This window comes from Onychostoma macrolepis, chromosome 21 (genome assembly GCF_012432095.1).
Source record: "Onychostoma macrolepis isolate SWU-2019 chromosome 21, ASM1243209v1, whole genome shotgun sequence".
NCBI lineage: Eukaryota > Metazoa > Chordata > Actinopteri > Cypriniformes > Cyprinidae > Onychostoma > Onychostoma macrolepis.
This window is the reverse complement of record NC_081175.1, coordinates 31441209-31455830: the sequence shown is the minus strand read 5'-3', so window position 1 is coordinate 31455830 and position 14622 is coordinate 31441209. Positions and strand designations below refer to the sequence as shown.

Sequence of the window (14622 nt, the reverse complement as noted above, 5' to 3'; positions counted from 1 at the left end):
TAATAAAGGGAACCGTGTTTTTGATTTATAATACTCACATTTGTAAACACCGTCATCGCTGTTCTCCATCACGCTCGATGATGATGTACTGATCTCCCGTGGGCTTCTGGGATTGAAAAGTATCCATCGATGAGCACTCAAGGATCTGGACAGAAGCAGGACATCCGGGAACTTCTCGACTACTCTTTTATGAATCCTGAGGTTTCGGATATACTTATTCGCTCGCCTGCTGCTTTTCTCCTACTATATAGTGGAGAAGTAGGCGGTTTCGGACGCAGCCTTGGTCTTCAACCCCTCGTACACTTAATTCCTGTACTTATTTAAGTATGTTTTTATCTGCCTTGCTGATTATGCTTTTTGTCAGGGGGCGGGTGAGGGGAAGAGAGCGAGGATTTTTCTGAATTGATTTTTCCACAGGTTTTTTACCTGCATTTTTAATTACGTTGCATTGTATTTTGTGTTTTCGAGTTACAGCAGATAACGGATAATATCCTGGAAAATTACTACCTTTTCCATTTTTCTAGATAGGTTTCTTGCAGTGTACCAACAATCGCAAGCACACGCTACTAACAAAGTGTATCATAAATGAACGAATATAACTAAATTATTTTACTATTATTATTAAATTAAACAATTGCAAATAGCAGCTAACTTAATTCACGTGATGTGTGTACTTCTAGGCATCTTTGGTTTTCTCTTTTTGTGTTATTTAAAAGGTAAATGTTCCTTTTTATCATTTGAGTCACGTATCAAAAGTTGCTAAAAGTTCCCAAATACATTTTTAAAAAAGCTAAATTTGTTACTAGGTGCTTTTGGAAGAAAAGTTGCTAGGAGTCTTTAGCCTCCTTGTTAGTGCGCTCGCCTTATAAGTCTGAGTGGACATCAATGACATTGGTTTTTTTTTAGGGTGGTCTGCCACAGCCTGCAGCCCAAGACTGGTTGCCCACTGAAGCTAAGCAGGGTTGAGCTGGTCAGTACCTGGATGGGAGACTCCTGGGAAAACTAGGTTGCTGTTGGAAGAGGTGTTAGTGAGGCCAGCAGGGGGTCACTATACTGGGGCATTAGGACCCACACAGATCACATGGTGAGCACTCCCAAGAAGCACTGTCTTTCGGATGAGACGTTAAACCGAGGTCCTGACTCTCTGTGGTCATTAAAAATCCCATGGCACTTCTCGTAAAGAGTAGGGGTGTAACCCCGGTGTCCTGGCCATATTCCCTCCACTGGCCCTTATCAATCATGGCCTCCTAATAATCCCCATCTACTTGATTGGCTCTATCTCTCTCTCCTCTCCACCTGTAGCTGGTGTGTGGTGAGCGCACTGGCGCCGTTGTCCTGTGGCTGCCGTCATATCATCCAAGTGGATGCTGCACACTGGTGGTGGTTGAGAAGAGACCCCCACATGATTGTAAAGTGCTTTGGGTGTACAGCAATACACAATAAAGCGCTGTATAAATGATTAATTTATTAATTTTTTTCATAATTTCTTTTTTTTTTTTTAAATCATAAATGATTCCTTCTAAGAATGAATTTGAGGACTGTCCCAGAAGGTCCTGTGCAGTTCTCCAGGCTGTGTGAAAGTGACAGAAGCAATGCAGGCAGGACATAATGTGAGAAACATCAGTGAAATATACAAAAATGGTTAAATTCTTGGTTAAAAAGTGAAGTTAAAAAAGAACATTTATTAGACTGAACAGAATACAACATTAATTATTGTTGTTATAGTTAACTAAGCCTAAAATTGAAATCATTAAACATTTTGTTACTTCAAATAATATATATATATATAAAATAAAAAGTAAAACATAAAAAAATATAAAAAATTAAATTCAGCCAGTTCCCAAGGCAACATTTCTCATTTTCATTCCATTATTTAGTTTAACTTGATGTTGTAAAACAACTAAACTAAAACTGAAACTAAAAATCCAAAATGTTGATGAACTGCTGATGTATAAAAGCATGAACAAGCATGAAACACACAATTAGACAAATATAAATAACATTATTGCTATAGATTTGCTTTAACAGTGAACTGATTTATCTGCCATGAAGACTTGCTTAAACATACAAAAAAATATTTATTTGTAATGTTTCTATCATTTAATATTTTAAAAGACTTTTTGTCATTGCAGACCAAGCATATTTTGATAAAGCAGTCTTTTTCTTGTATCATGTAGAGGATGAGCATTCATTCTGAGGTTTTGAAGAAGTTTAAAAAGATGCTCTTTGAGCTCTAAATGTAGAATCAGACCAATGTTTAAAAGTGGAAAAGCTTCTCTTCCTGAAGAATTGAAATGAGTTCAGCTTTCACAGCATCACTTTGTTTACGTACAATGTCACAGATCTTTCTCATGCCGTCCTGACTGGTTAAACTCTCTTTGATTTCTGAATATTGTTCCTGATGAATGAGTTGCTGCTGAAGAAGTTTATCGGCAATGATCTTAACATTTGTAACTTTCTGAATGAGATCTGACCAGTGTTCATCAAAATATCTTGCTTTATCTGCCTCACTCTTCAGACGCGACTCGTCTCTCTGTGGATGAATCTGAACAAGCTCTTCTTTCACAAGTGTTGCAGTCCAAACCTCCTCCCTGTCCTCCTCTCTAAGAGTCATTAGAAGATCGTTCTCCAGACGTGTGATGATCTTGAAGAAGTTTGGGTCAGTTTCTCTTCTGAGTGTGATCCTTCTTTGGGATGGACAGAAGCACCAGGAACATCAAGAACGTGTGGCGTTTTCATCCGAAATGGTCTGTCAGGTCTGGGATGTGGGATCAAAACATTTGACTCTTCCTCCTTCTTAACTTTTTCTTTCGCACCATCATCAAATGGAAAAAGGTAGACATGTAGAATGAGAGGAGCTTTAGGGCGCATGAAGAGAAGAATATCGCAGTGTTCGTTCCATCCCATTATCCAGCTTATTATTAATGTTTTAATAGAGAAGGATGGTTGGAGTATCTTGGCATGGAATCGTGTCAGCTGAACAGGTTCTACAGTTATTCCCTCATCTTCTACGCTGAGGACTTTCACAGCATCTCTGAGGGAAGCTTCAGACTCTCCTAAACAGATGTAATGTGGCAGATGAGCTTCCTCCAGTTTCCCTGAGATCACCGTCACATCCATCACTGGAGCGATTCGGTTGTTCTGCAGTCTCTCCAGCTCTGCGTTGAGGAACCGACCGTCTACAGTTTGATACTGAAGAGTCACGTTACAATCACAGACCCATCTCATCCTGGTCCTGACACACTCGTAACGGCCCGGTCGAGTGCTGACCCTGAACTTTGACACTCCTTCATCTGTACGGAGCGACGGCTCGATCTGAACCCACTGATCTGGATCTGCTATATGAACACAAGCCTGACACTTCAGCAGAGGCTCAATACTGAGCCCAGAAGATCTGAGGTTACAGCACCTGAAGACAGAATGAGAGAGATATAAGTTTGTCTGACGCACAACTTTATAAAGAACAAACTGAAAGAATAAGAGTCTGGTCCTCAGTGATGAAAGAAAGCAAACACTTCTCATCAACACACAAACTGTCTAAAAACAACTACAACTACAGCTAAAAAGGAAAAATAAAACGTCACAATTGACCCTCCTAACAACTTCTGCCTTTGTGTAAAATTCACCATCAGAAGACTCTGTAAAATAGACAGAACTCCATGTATATTCAGCAGATCTAAAACCACATTAACACATATTAAAGTCATATTTTTGTGACGGGGAGTTTCACAGGGAAAGGGAAGCTAGCTAGTATAAATTAATATAGCAAATTACACCTGTGACGTCCATCATTAATAACACAACAGAAGAAATACTTAAAAAGTGTTTGTGTTTTCATCACTAATAACAAACACATTCATAAACAATCATGCATTTTAGTACTATACTTTATATACAAATATAGTGTAGAGATGGGTAAGAAAAGGTCAGTATTTATTTTTAATCCATTCACCGTTGCCATTGTGACAACAAGTTATTTTTAATGCAGGCAATATTTAACCTAAACAAACTCTATATTCTCAACAACAAGTTTTAAATCAGTGTTGGACAAGTCAAACATTATTCAATCTTCACTGAGTTATAATCAATGAACTCTTGAATTCTGGGTTAGACTGCAAGCACTGTTTTAAAAACTCTCTGATTAGAAAATTTAAAACTTCAACCAGTTGCAGATTTTTACAGTAACTGACCAAGTTTTACAGCTAGGATAGGCAATGTTTCTCATAATTATTTTGTGTTACACTGGTCTCTTCACAGCCTGAGAGCAATCAATTAGTAAAGTGATCTATATGGTAACACTTTAGTATAGCGACCGATTCTTACTATTAACTAGCTGCTTATTAGCATGCGTATTATTAACATATTGGCTGTTTAAAGCACATATGCTTTAAAGCACTTACTGCTTAAAGCACATATTCTGCATGAACATATTCTACATTCCTAATCCTACCCCATACCTAAAATCAACAACTACTGCACTAACTATTAATAAGCAGCAAATTAGGAGTTTAGTGGAGCAAAAGCTGCAGTTAATGATTTGTTAATAGTGAGAATTGGCTCTGGCTCGGTCTATGTGCAGTCATGTGATTTGGAGGTAAGGGTGTGCGATATTGACAAGAAATAATATGTCGATATTTTCTGGGATTTTATTGATAATGATAATTAGACGCTATTCTGCTGAGTGTGCTATTGTGGTGGTATCTTAAGGACTGCCGTGGACAGCTGACTCCTAAAGTTTTTGATATTCTTCATATTCTGTGTGCTGGTCAGTTCATGCCCACATAGCAATCGTCATCTGGGCCAGCTGGGCCAGGGGAATATAATGGCAAAGAGCAGCCGGTATGAGATTCTGACAGTATGATAACCTTAGATAAAAATATCACGGTTTCATGGTATTACGATTACAGCTCTAAAATATGTTATTTTTAAATGTCTGGGTAAAAAACAACAACGTTTTTTCCACTGAACATAATACATTTTATTTTTAAGAAACATATAGAACATTTTGGAACGGTAAACATGTCAGGCTAAATAATTAATATAAATAATTGAATTCTTGTTAATTAAATTACGTGCAGTCACTTAAGTGAGCCTAAACCTGCAGCTCAACAATAATCAGAACATAAATAAATTATTTTCTGTAAAAAAAATCCTTCTAAATGAAGAAAAAAAAAAATGCAGTCACTTAACCTAAACCTATAGCTCAATAATCAAAAACATAAATCAAAACAATATCTGTAAAAAATAAAAAATGCAGTCATTAAACCTGCAGCTCAACAAGGTTTTTGGAGACATGCTCACTTTCTACACATTCATCTTTCAGTCCAAGTTATGAGCGTGAGGTACAAAGATGTGTGCACATACACATAAGGAGAGCGCGAGTGTGGCACACACACACACACACACGGTCTCTCTCCGTATAATACTCAAACAGTGGCAAAGACACCTGAGCCAGCAGTTTGTTTCTTTTTTAAATTATGTGATTTTGAACAGATGTAAACAATGGCAGGAGGCTTAAAATTATAGACGTGATGCCAGCTAAATTTAATTAGTGTACTAAATCGCAGAAACGTAGTACTTTAGTCTGCTATTCCAAAACGGCATCTGTACGGAACATCGCTGTGTACGGAACATTAGTCTACGCTACCCGAGAAATTCCCATACGGCAGACTTTGCCTTTTTCGACGGGGGAAAAGTTCCAGGGATTCACCTCCTTCGGCCATCATCCTACACACAGGTGACTCTCACTGACCGCTATCCGGAGGAGGAGGAGTTGTGTGACTCGTTACGCTCTTCACTCACAACTGAGTCCTGCACTTTCCATCTTTGACGACACGTAAAAAAAACTGCGCATACCGCAGGAACGTTATATCGGAAAATTTATGTGATTTTGAAACCGCAAATTTTCCAAACCGCGGTATACCTTGAAACCGGTTATCGTCCCATGCCTAATACCGGGGCTATACCTCACTCTGCTACACAGACATGAGCCATAACTAGGCCAAATCTCAGCCAAACAGTAACTTATAACTGGGCCAGAACAAGTTTTAATAGTGCTACCTAATCTCAGCCTTCAGTAAACCACATAGAGACCAGTCTTTAACCAGAAACCCCAAAACTGAGCCATTAAAAAGCCACAAAAAAAAAACAACTCAGCCACAGATCCATCAATAGGCAGTAAAACACACAATCACACCTTTAGACAATTAATCATCTATAATTCACACTTCTTTAGATTGTGAGGGAAAGACTTTCTGGCTCAGCTCATTCTATCTTGATTTTCTTTGCCACAACACATGTGCTTTACAAACACACAATTACAGCAGCCAAAGAAAAAGCTAAGACAAAAAGTATGAGGACCAAGATCCCAACTAAAGCAAACACTGCCCACCTCAATGGTGACTTAAAATGAAATAAATGTCAACATCTAAACCTCAATCAATTATCAATAAGAACTCCTGTAGACTTCTGACAGAAATAACTTCAGTCTGGTTAGTAATAATGATGCGGGTGATGCTGTTTGTGGAGTTGTTTAATCATCCTCTGCTGAGATCTTCAGAGATTTAATATGTTTGAAGCAGTTGAATTTACCAAATGCTTAATCATAATGTAACCCAGGTTACCAACACTCAACTGAGCTGGGAGTAGTTATTTTCATGAGCTCTGAAACGGCCAATAAGAGTATTTTGTATATTGAAGGATTGACCAATCACGAGTGAGAATGTTGGATAGTGCATTTTTTTTTCCTTTCTGGAATTCGCACGCGGTTAGTGCGTGCTCTCTCTCTTGTTTCGTTGGAACGGAAGTGAAGGAGGTGTTTCAGGTCTCTCCGATTAAAATGTAAAAATTGATTAATCAAGATTAAAAACAGCAATATTCACCAGAGACGCGGTATCGAGACTAGAAGCAAAGCTTGATGTAAACAGAGACTGTTAAATCGGTTGGTATTATGCGATTGCAGAGAGGAGGCCTCGTTTAACACATATGGTGTGTTATCCACTAATTAGAAGTGTTTCCTTCAGAAGCAAAAGATGTTTTCGATTGGCAAATTAATTTCATGAAGTTTATGAAAAACCGAGTAGAAACTGAGTTCGTTTGGAGCTACAAGGGATTAAAATGGTCAATCTCATCCATGGTCTTGGTGAGTTAACGTGTTAATCTGTGTGAAAGGTTCATATAAGGAAGTGTGAAAAAAAAAGATGCTGTAATTGAGTTCATTCATGAATTGTGAATGTATGTTGCAAGACCACGTGTGATACATTTATGCTTATGTGTTCATTTAAAACATTAGATCGTCATTTTGTTACTTTGTTAAACGTTGTGATATGCGTTTGTTCTGAAAATGATATTAATGATGGTTTTGTCAGGTTTTTTTTTTGGTTTGTTTGTTTTTTTCCTACTTCTGATTCGGTTTCATCGTTGCCCCGTTGAGCGAGTGCTGCAAGCTCGGAGTTGACGCTGTATGGAGATCGATGCTTCACGGAATAGTCTCTGGATTCCCGGATTTCGTCCAAACTCTCGTGTTTGCGGAGGTAGTGAGGACTGGCGAGCCACAAGGAGTTCTTAACAAGTGCTACTGAGAGACATTTACATTGCTGTTGTCAAACTGGATGGTAGGAAAGTGAATTGGTAGCACAAACAACGCATTTCACAGTTCTCTTTTGGAAGGATCTTAAGGGAGAGACTGAGGCTGTTTCTCAATATGCGTTCTTCAGCGATCTTGCGTCCTTGTGTTCTCGTTTTACGTCATCATCAGCCGTCGAACTTCAGTTCCAATTCTCAAGAACGCAAGTACAGAGGACGCATGAATGTTCCCGTATGTGTTCTTGATATCGAGGATGCATCGAGTGCAGACTTGAGAGAATCGAGCCGTTAGAAATCCCAGAAGACGTTGCGGGCGGCTGCTGTACGGAAGCCTGTAAGCTAAACTCGCTCTCGCAAATACTTGACGGCTCTTGAAAGTAAACCTTTATCGTTTACACATTTAACATTTGAATAAAGTGGTAAGACCCGGAGAAAGTCTGCAGTATTTTTATTGGCATATTACCCCAGATAGCACACGTACATCTGCAAGATGTCTGTTAAAGATCTGTTGATCTGGAAAGCATCTGCTGTCTATAAACGTCTGACAGACGTCTGTAAGATGTCAGTTTTACATACACTCTAAATCATAAACATCTTAAAGACATCTAAAAGACGTCTATTTGACATCTAAAAGGAGATGTCCTATAGACGTATTGCAGATGAGCAAACAGCCTAAAAAATACGTCTTGCAGATGTAAATGCAGACGTCAAATAGACGTCTCAGAGATGTACGTGTGCTATCAGGGACAATGAACCTTAACAAATAGTCATAGTTAAGCATATAACGCTGTAAAATAAAACGATATACAATTATATGAAAATAATATCTATAATAGTATGAAATGTTTTAATAAGTTATGACATTTGTTTGTAATGTTAAGTTATATTTATTGTTCATTGGCCGCTGCTTATGCTGAGACTATGTGGTCAGTTAATCAAGAACGCAGTACATCTCAATTCTCACAAGGATGTGTTCTGTGTTCTCGCGTCCCTCCGAGTTCGTTCTTCCGAGGAAGCCTTGCAAGACCGGTCTCCACGAGAACACAAGTCCGTTCTTTGCGTTCTTGGAATTGAGAAACAGCCTGAGTGACTAACAATTTCATTGTCATTAACTGAATTCAGCTACATTCACAAGTTTGTGAATGAACCAAGTACTGAATCACAAGACTTTTTGAAAACTGAGCTTTGCATTCATATCTGAGTTTATTCAAGTTTATTTGGGTTTTTTTTTCCTAATTTGATCAAGTGTATTTGTTTTTATAATTTTTTTTTATTTCACAAAATTGAGACAAGAAAGGGAAATGTATTCCTTACAATTCAAAGAGGGTGTCAAATAAGGGTTAAGTTTTAAAGTTTTCTGGAATCAAGCTTTCACTCAAAAAGGTGAGCACACTGAGTTATTGATACAGGTTTAATTTTTTTCTTTTTTTGAAGACTGAACAAAGGATACAAAGGATTTTTTTTTCTTTTTTTTTTTTTTCTCCAGAGTAAACAGAAATAAGTTTAGTGATACCTAAGAAGGAGCACACAAAAGGTTAACTTCATTAACTGATGTGAAGTTTGTGGTTGGAGGGTGATTGTAATTCCCATTTAAGTTTTCTGAGTTTTCATTTACAGTCCTTGAAATCTATAAAAGAAAAAAAAAGAAAAGGAAGCGTTATTGTCAAAACAACTTGCATTTAAAAAAAAAAATTTTTTCTTTTCTTTGAGAAAGTCACCTATTGTATTTTTTATTTATTTTCCTCATTCCTCTGATTTGGTGCATTTCAATTGCTTAGTTAAACATTTGCTTTTGACAGACATGGTAAGATGTTCAACTCTGCGTTATTTGAGTGATTCATTGTTGTTGTTGAGCTCCTTATCCTCCGTAGGCGAACCTGAACTTCTGAAAACTGGTCCATATTCAGAACCCATCGTGCCTGCAGTACTTGGTGCAGCGGGTTACAATAAGCTATATGATTATTTAATTTGATCATTCATCTCGTGAACTTCAACACTACTTTAGTGTTTCCTTTAACATTGTGTGCAGTGTTCACTGAAGATTTTGCTGTGTATGTTGTACATTTCAGCATCCATCCAAACAGAGTTCTGTACCTGTAAATGTCTGTACCTGTGTTTAATGTCTGTGGCTAAGCACAGCATCAGTGGCTCAGTGGGAAATGCTGTCTCCTCACAGCAAGAAGATCTCTGGTTCGAGTGCCAGCTGAGCCAGAAAGTCTTTCCTTCACAATCTAACGAAGTATGAATTATAGATGATTAATTGTCTAAAGGTGTAACTGTGTGTTTTACTGCCTATTGATGGATCCGTGGCTGAGTTGTTGTTTTTTTTTGGCTTTTTAATGGCTCATTTTTGGGGTTTCTGGTTAAAGACTGGTCTCTATGTGGTTTACTGAAGGCTGAGATTAGGTAGCACTCTTACAACTTGTTCTGGGCTGGTTATAAGTTACTATTTGGCTGAGATTTGGCCCAGTTATGGCTCATGTGTGGCTCATGTCTGTATTCCAGATCTGGGCCACACAAGGGCCGTAATTCTTTGCTGCATGTGGGCCGAGTGTAACTGCGTGTTTGGCCCAGAGCTGGGCCAGATGACAATTGCTATGTGGGTGTAACAGGGTTAAAAAGAACATTTAATTTAAAGAGTAAAGATGTGTGCATTTCATAAAATAAGGGATTTGTTTGTATTTGTGGGTGTTCGAAGGCTCTCCTCCTGTGGCTGTTAATTTAACACGGTTGTTGAGGTCATTATAAATGTATTGAATTTCTTCGTGCGTTCATGAGCGGGAACGAGTGCATTTCATGTGGTCATTGTGTCTGTCTTAAAATGTCTGATAATTAATTATAATATGAGTCGAGTGAAAGTGTCATTTCTATTTTTCTAGTCACATGTACAGTATTGTTCAAAATAATAGCAGTACAATGTGACTAACCAGAATAATCAAGGTTTTTAGTATATTTTTTATTGCTACGTGGCAAACAAGTTACCAGTAGGTGCAGTAGATTCTCAGAAAACAAACAAGACCCAGCATTCATGATATGGACCCTCTTAAGGCTGTGCAATTGGGCAATTAGTTGAATTAGTTGAAAGGGGTGTGTTCAAAAAAATAGCAGTGTGGCATTCAATCACTGAGGTCATCAATTTTGTGAAGAAACAGGTGTGAATCAGGTGGCCCCTATTTAAGGATGAAGCCAGCACTTGCTAAACATGCATTTGAAAGCCTGAGGAAAATGGGTCGTTCAAGACATTGTTCAGAAGAACAGCGTACTTTGATTAAAAAGTTGATTGGAGAGGGGAAAACCTATAAAGAGGTGCAAAAACTTATAGGCTGTTCAGCTAAAATGATCTCCAATGCCTTAAAATGGAGAGCAAAACCAGAGAAACGTGGAAGAAAACGGAAGACAACCATCAAAATGGATCGAAGAATAACCAGAATGGCAAAGGCTCAGCCAATGATCACCTCCAGGATGATCAAAGACAGTCTGGAGTTACCTGTAAGTACTGTGACAGTTAGAAGACGTCTGTGTGAAGCTAATCTATTTTCAAGAATCCCCAAAGTCCCTCTGTTAAAAAAGGCATGTGCAGAAGAGGTTACAATTTGCCAAAGAACACATCAACTGGCCTAAAGAGAAATGGAGGAACATTTTGTGGACTGATGAGAGTAAAATTGTTCTTTTTGGGTCCAAGGGCCACAGGCAGTTTGTGAGACGACCCCCAAACTCTGAATTCAAGCCACAGTACACAGTGAAGACAGTGAAGCATGGTGGTGCAAGCATCATGATATGGGCATGTTTCTCCTACTATGGTGTTGGGCCTATTTATCGCATACCAGGGATCATGGATCAGTTTGCATATGTTAAAATACTTGAAGAGGTCATGTTGCCCTATGGTGAAGAGGACATGCCCTTGAAATGGTTGTTTCAACAAGACAAAACACACTAGTAAACGAGCAAAGTCTTGGTTCCAAACCAACAAAATTAATGTTATGGAGTGGCCAGCCCAATCTCCGGACCTTAATCCAATCGAGAACTTGTGGGGTGATATCAAAAATGCTGTTTCTGAAGCAAAACCAAGAAATGTGAATGAATTGTGGAATGTTGTTAAATAATCATGGAGTGGAATAACAGCTGAGAGGTGCCACAAGTTGGTTGACTCCATGCCACACAGATGTGAAGCAGTTTTAAAAAACTGTGGTCATACAACTAAATATTAGTTTAGTGATTCACAGGATTGCTAAATCCTAGAAACAAAAACGTTTGACTGTACAAACTCAAAACTATTTTGTACAAAGGCAGACACTGCTATTTTTTTGAACACACCCCTTTCAACTAATTGCTAATTGCACAACCTTAAGAGCGTGCATATCATGAATGCTGGGTCTTGTTTGTTTTCTGAGAATCTACTGCACCTACTGGTAACTTGTTTGCCACGTAGCAATAAAAAATATACTAAAAACCTTGATTATTCTGGTTAGTCACATTGTACTGCTATTATTTTGAACAATACTGTATATCTGCAGTACAGGTGCATCTCAATAAATTAGAATGTTGTGGAAAAGTTCATTTATTTCAGTAATTCAACTCAAATTGTGAAACTCGTGTATTAAATAAATTCAATGCACACAGACTGAAGTAGTTTAAGTCTTTGGTTCTTTTAATTGTGATGATTTTGGCTCACATTTAACAAAAACCCACCAATTCACTATCTCAACAAATTAGAATACTTCATAAGACCAATAAAAAAAAAAACATTTTTAGTGAATTGTTGGCCTTCTGGAAAGTATGTTCATTTACTGTATATGTACTCAATACTTGGTAAGGGCTCCTTTTGCTTTAATTACTGCCTCAATTCGGCGTGGCATGGAGGTGATCAGTTTGTGGCACTGCTGAGGTGGTATGGAAGCCCAGGATTCTTTGATAGCGGCCTTCAGCTCATCTGCATTGTTGGGTCTGGTGTCTCTCATCTTCCACTTGACAATACCCGATAGATTCTCTATGGGGTTCAGGTCAGGCGAGTTTGCTGGACAGTCAAGCACAGTACCACCATGGTCATTGAACCAGCTTTTGGTACGTTTGGCAGTGTGGGCAGGTGCCAAGTCCGGCTGGAAAATGAAATCAGCATCTCCATAAAGCTTGTCAGCAGAAGGAAGCATGAAGTGCTCTAAGATTTCCTGGTAGATGGCTGCGTTGACTGTGGACATCAGAAAACACAGTGGACCAACACCAGCAGATGACATGGCAGCCCAAATCATCACTGACTGTGGAAACTTAACACTGGACTTCAAGCAACATGGATTCTGTGCCTCTCCACTCTTCCTTCAGACTCTGGGACCTTGATTTCCAAATGAAATGCAAAATTTACTGTCATCTGAAAAGAGGACTTTGGATCACTGAACAACAGTCCAGTTCTTTTTCTCCACAGCCCAGGTAAGACGCTTCTGACGTTGTCTCTGGTTCAGAAGTGGCTTGGTAGCCCTTTTCCTGAAGACGTCTGAGCATGGTGACTCTTGATGCTCCAGCTTCAGTTCACTCCTTGTGAAGCTTTCACAAGTGTTTGAATCAGCTTTGCTTGACAGTATTCTTAAGCTTGCAGTCATCCCTGTTGCTTGTGTACCTTGTCCTACCCAAATTCTTCCTTCCAGTCAACTTTGCATTTAATATGCTTTGATACAGCACTCTGCAAACAGCCACACTTTTCAGTAATGACCCTCTGTGACTTACCCTCTTTGTGGAGGGCGTCAATGTTCGTCTTCTGGATCATTGCCAAGTCAGCATTCTTCCCCATTATTGTGGTTTCAAAGAACAAGAGAGACCCGGAATTTATACTCTAGGGATGGTCATTAATTGAAACTCAAATGTAAATATTCTAATATTTTAAGATACTGATTTTTGACTTTCATGAGCTGTAAGCTCTAATCATCAAAATTAAAACAAACAAAAAAAACTTTTGAAATGTTTTACTTTACATGCAATGAATCTAAAATATATGAAAGTTTCACTTTTTGAAATAACTTGCAAGAAAAAATTCATTCTAATTCATTGAGATGCACCTGTATATTGTCTCCTTCAGCCAACCTGATTTGTACCTGTTTTTCTATCAAAAGGTATGTTGCTTTAATGTTTATGATATACATGTTAATAAATGCTGTTTAGAAATTCATGAAGCTTTCTCGTTATCATCTACAGTTTATTGGCCAGTACTACTACACTGTTACATTTACAGGTGCACTGTTACAGTTTTCACGTTGAATCTTATTGTTATGTGTTTTATAGCAGCAGATTTGAGTGTCGCTGCTGTGGTCATATGTATATCTGCAGTATATTGTCTCCTTCAGCCAACCTGATTTGTACCTGTTTTTCTATCAAAAAGGATAAATAATTTGTGGGCTGACATGAATGCATTTAACCTGCAATTTCAAATGCATATATAATGTTTTAATATATTAAACATAAAACGTTGAATAATGATATTTAAAATGATTTATAACATGAAAAAAAAAAAAATCTAAAAAGAAAATTGTTAATAAGCGATTCATTGCAAAAGTCTAAAACGTAAGTCTCTTAATTAACTTCTTGTTTATTGAAAGTGAAAGTGAAAGTGAAGTGACATACAGCCAAGTATGGTAACCCATACTCGGAATTTGTGCTCTGCATTTAACCCATCCAACGTGCACACACACAGCAGTGAACACACACACACCGTGAACACACACCCACCGTGAACACACACCCGGAGCAGTGGGCAGCCATTTATGCTGCGGCGCCCGGGGAGCAGTTGGGGGTTCAGTGCCTTGCTCAAGGGCACCTCAGTCATGGTATTGAGGTGGAGAGAGCGCTGGACAGTCACTCCCCCCACCTACAATCCCTGCCGGCCCGAGACTCGAACTCGCAACCTTTGGATTACGAGTCCGACTCTCTAACCATTAGGCCACGACTTCCCGATTGAACTGTTGTAAAAATCGATATCATATTTGTAATTAAACGGCACTCTTCGTGTGAAATTAATTAACTATATGAAGTGGTATATATATAGGCTATACATTT

At 38.5% G+C, this 14622-nt stretch overlaps 1 protein-coding gene across 4 annotated transcripts in view; it reads right to left on the bottom strand.

The window, feature by feature from the left end:
• Nucleotides 1-1455: 1455 nt before the first annotated feature.
• LOC131529236 (NACHT, LRR and PYD domains-containing protein 3-like) overlaps nt 1456-14622 on the bottom strand; it is a 112514-nt gene continuing 99347 nt past the window's right edge. For 2 of the 4 annotated variants that reach the window (XM_058758856.1, XM_058758857.1), the window contains one exon: nt 1456-3409. In XM_058758856.1, the coding sequence (XP_058614839.1) occupies nt 2614-3409 (796 nt within the window). In that variant the 3' untranslated portion in view covers nt 1456-2613. Of the gene's footprint in view, nt 3410-8912; nt 9212-14622 lie in introns of those variants that run through there. The other 2 variants (XR_009268029.1, XM_058758858.1) reach the window with 2 other exon arrangements.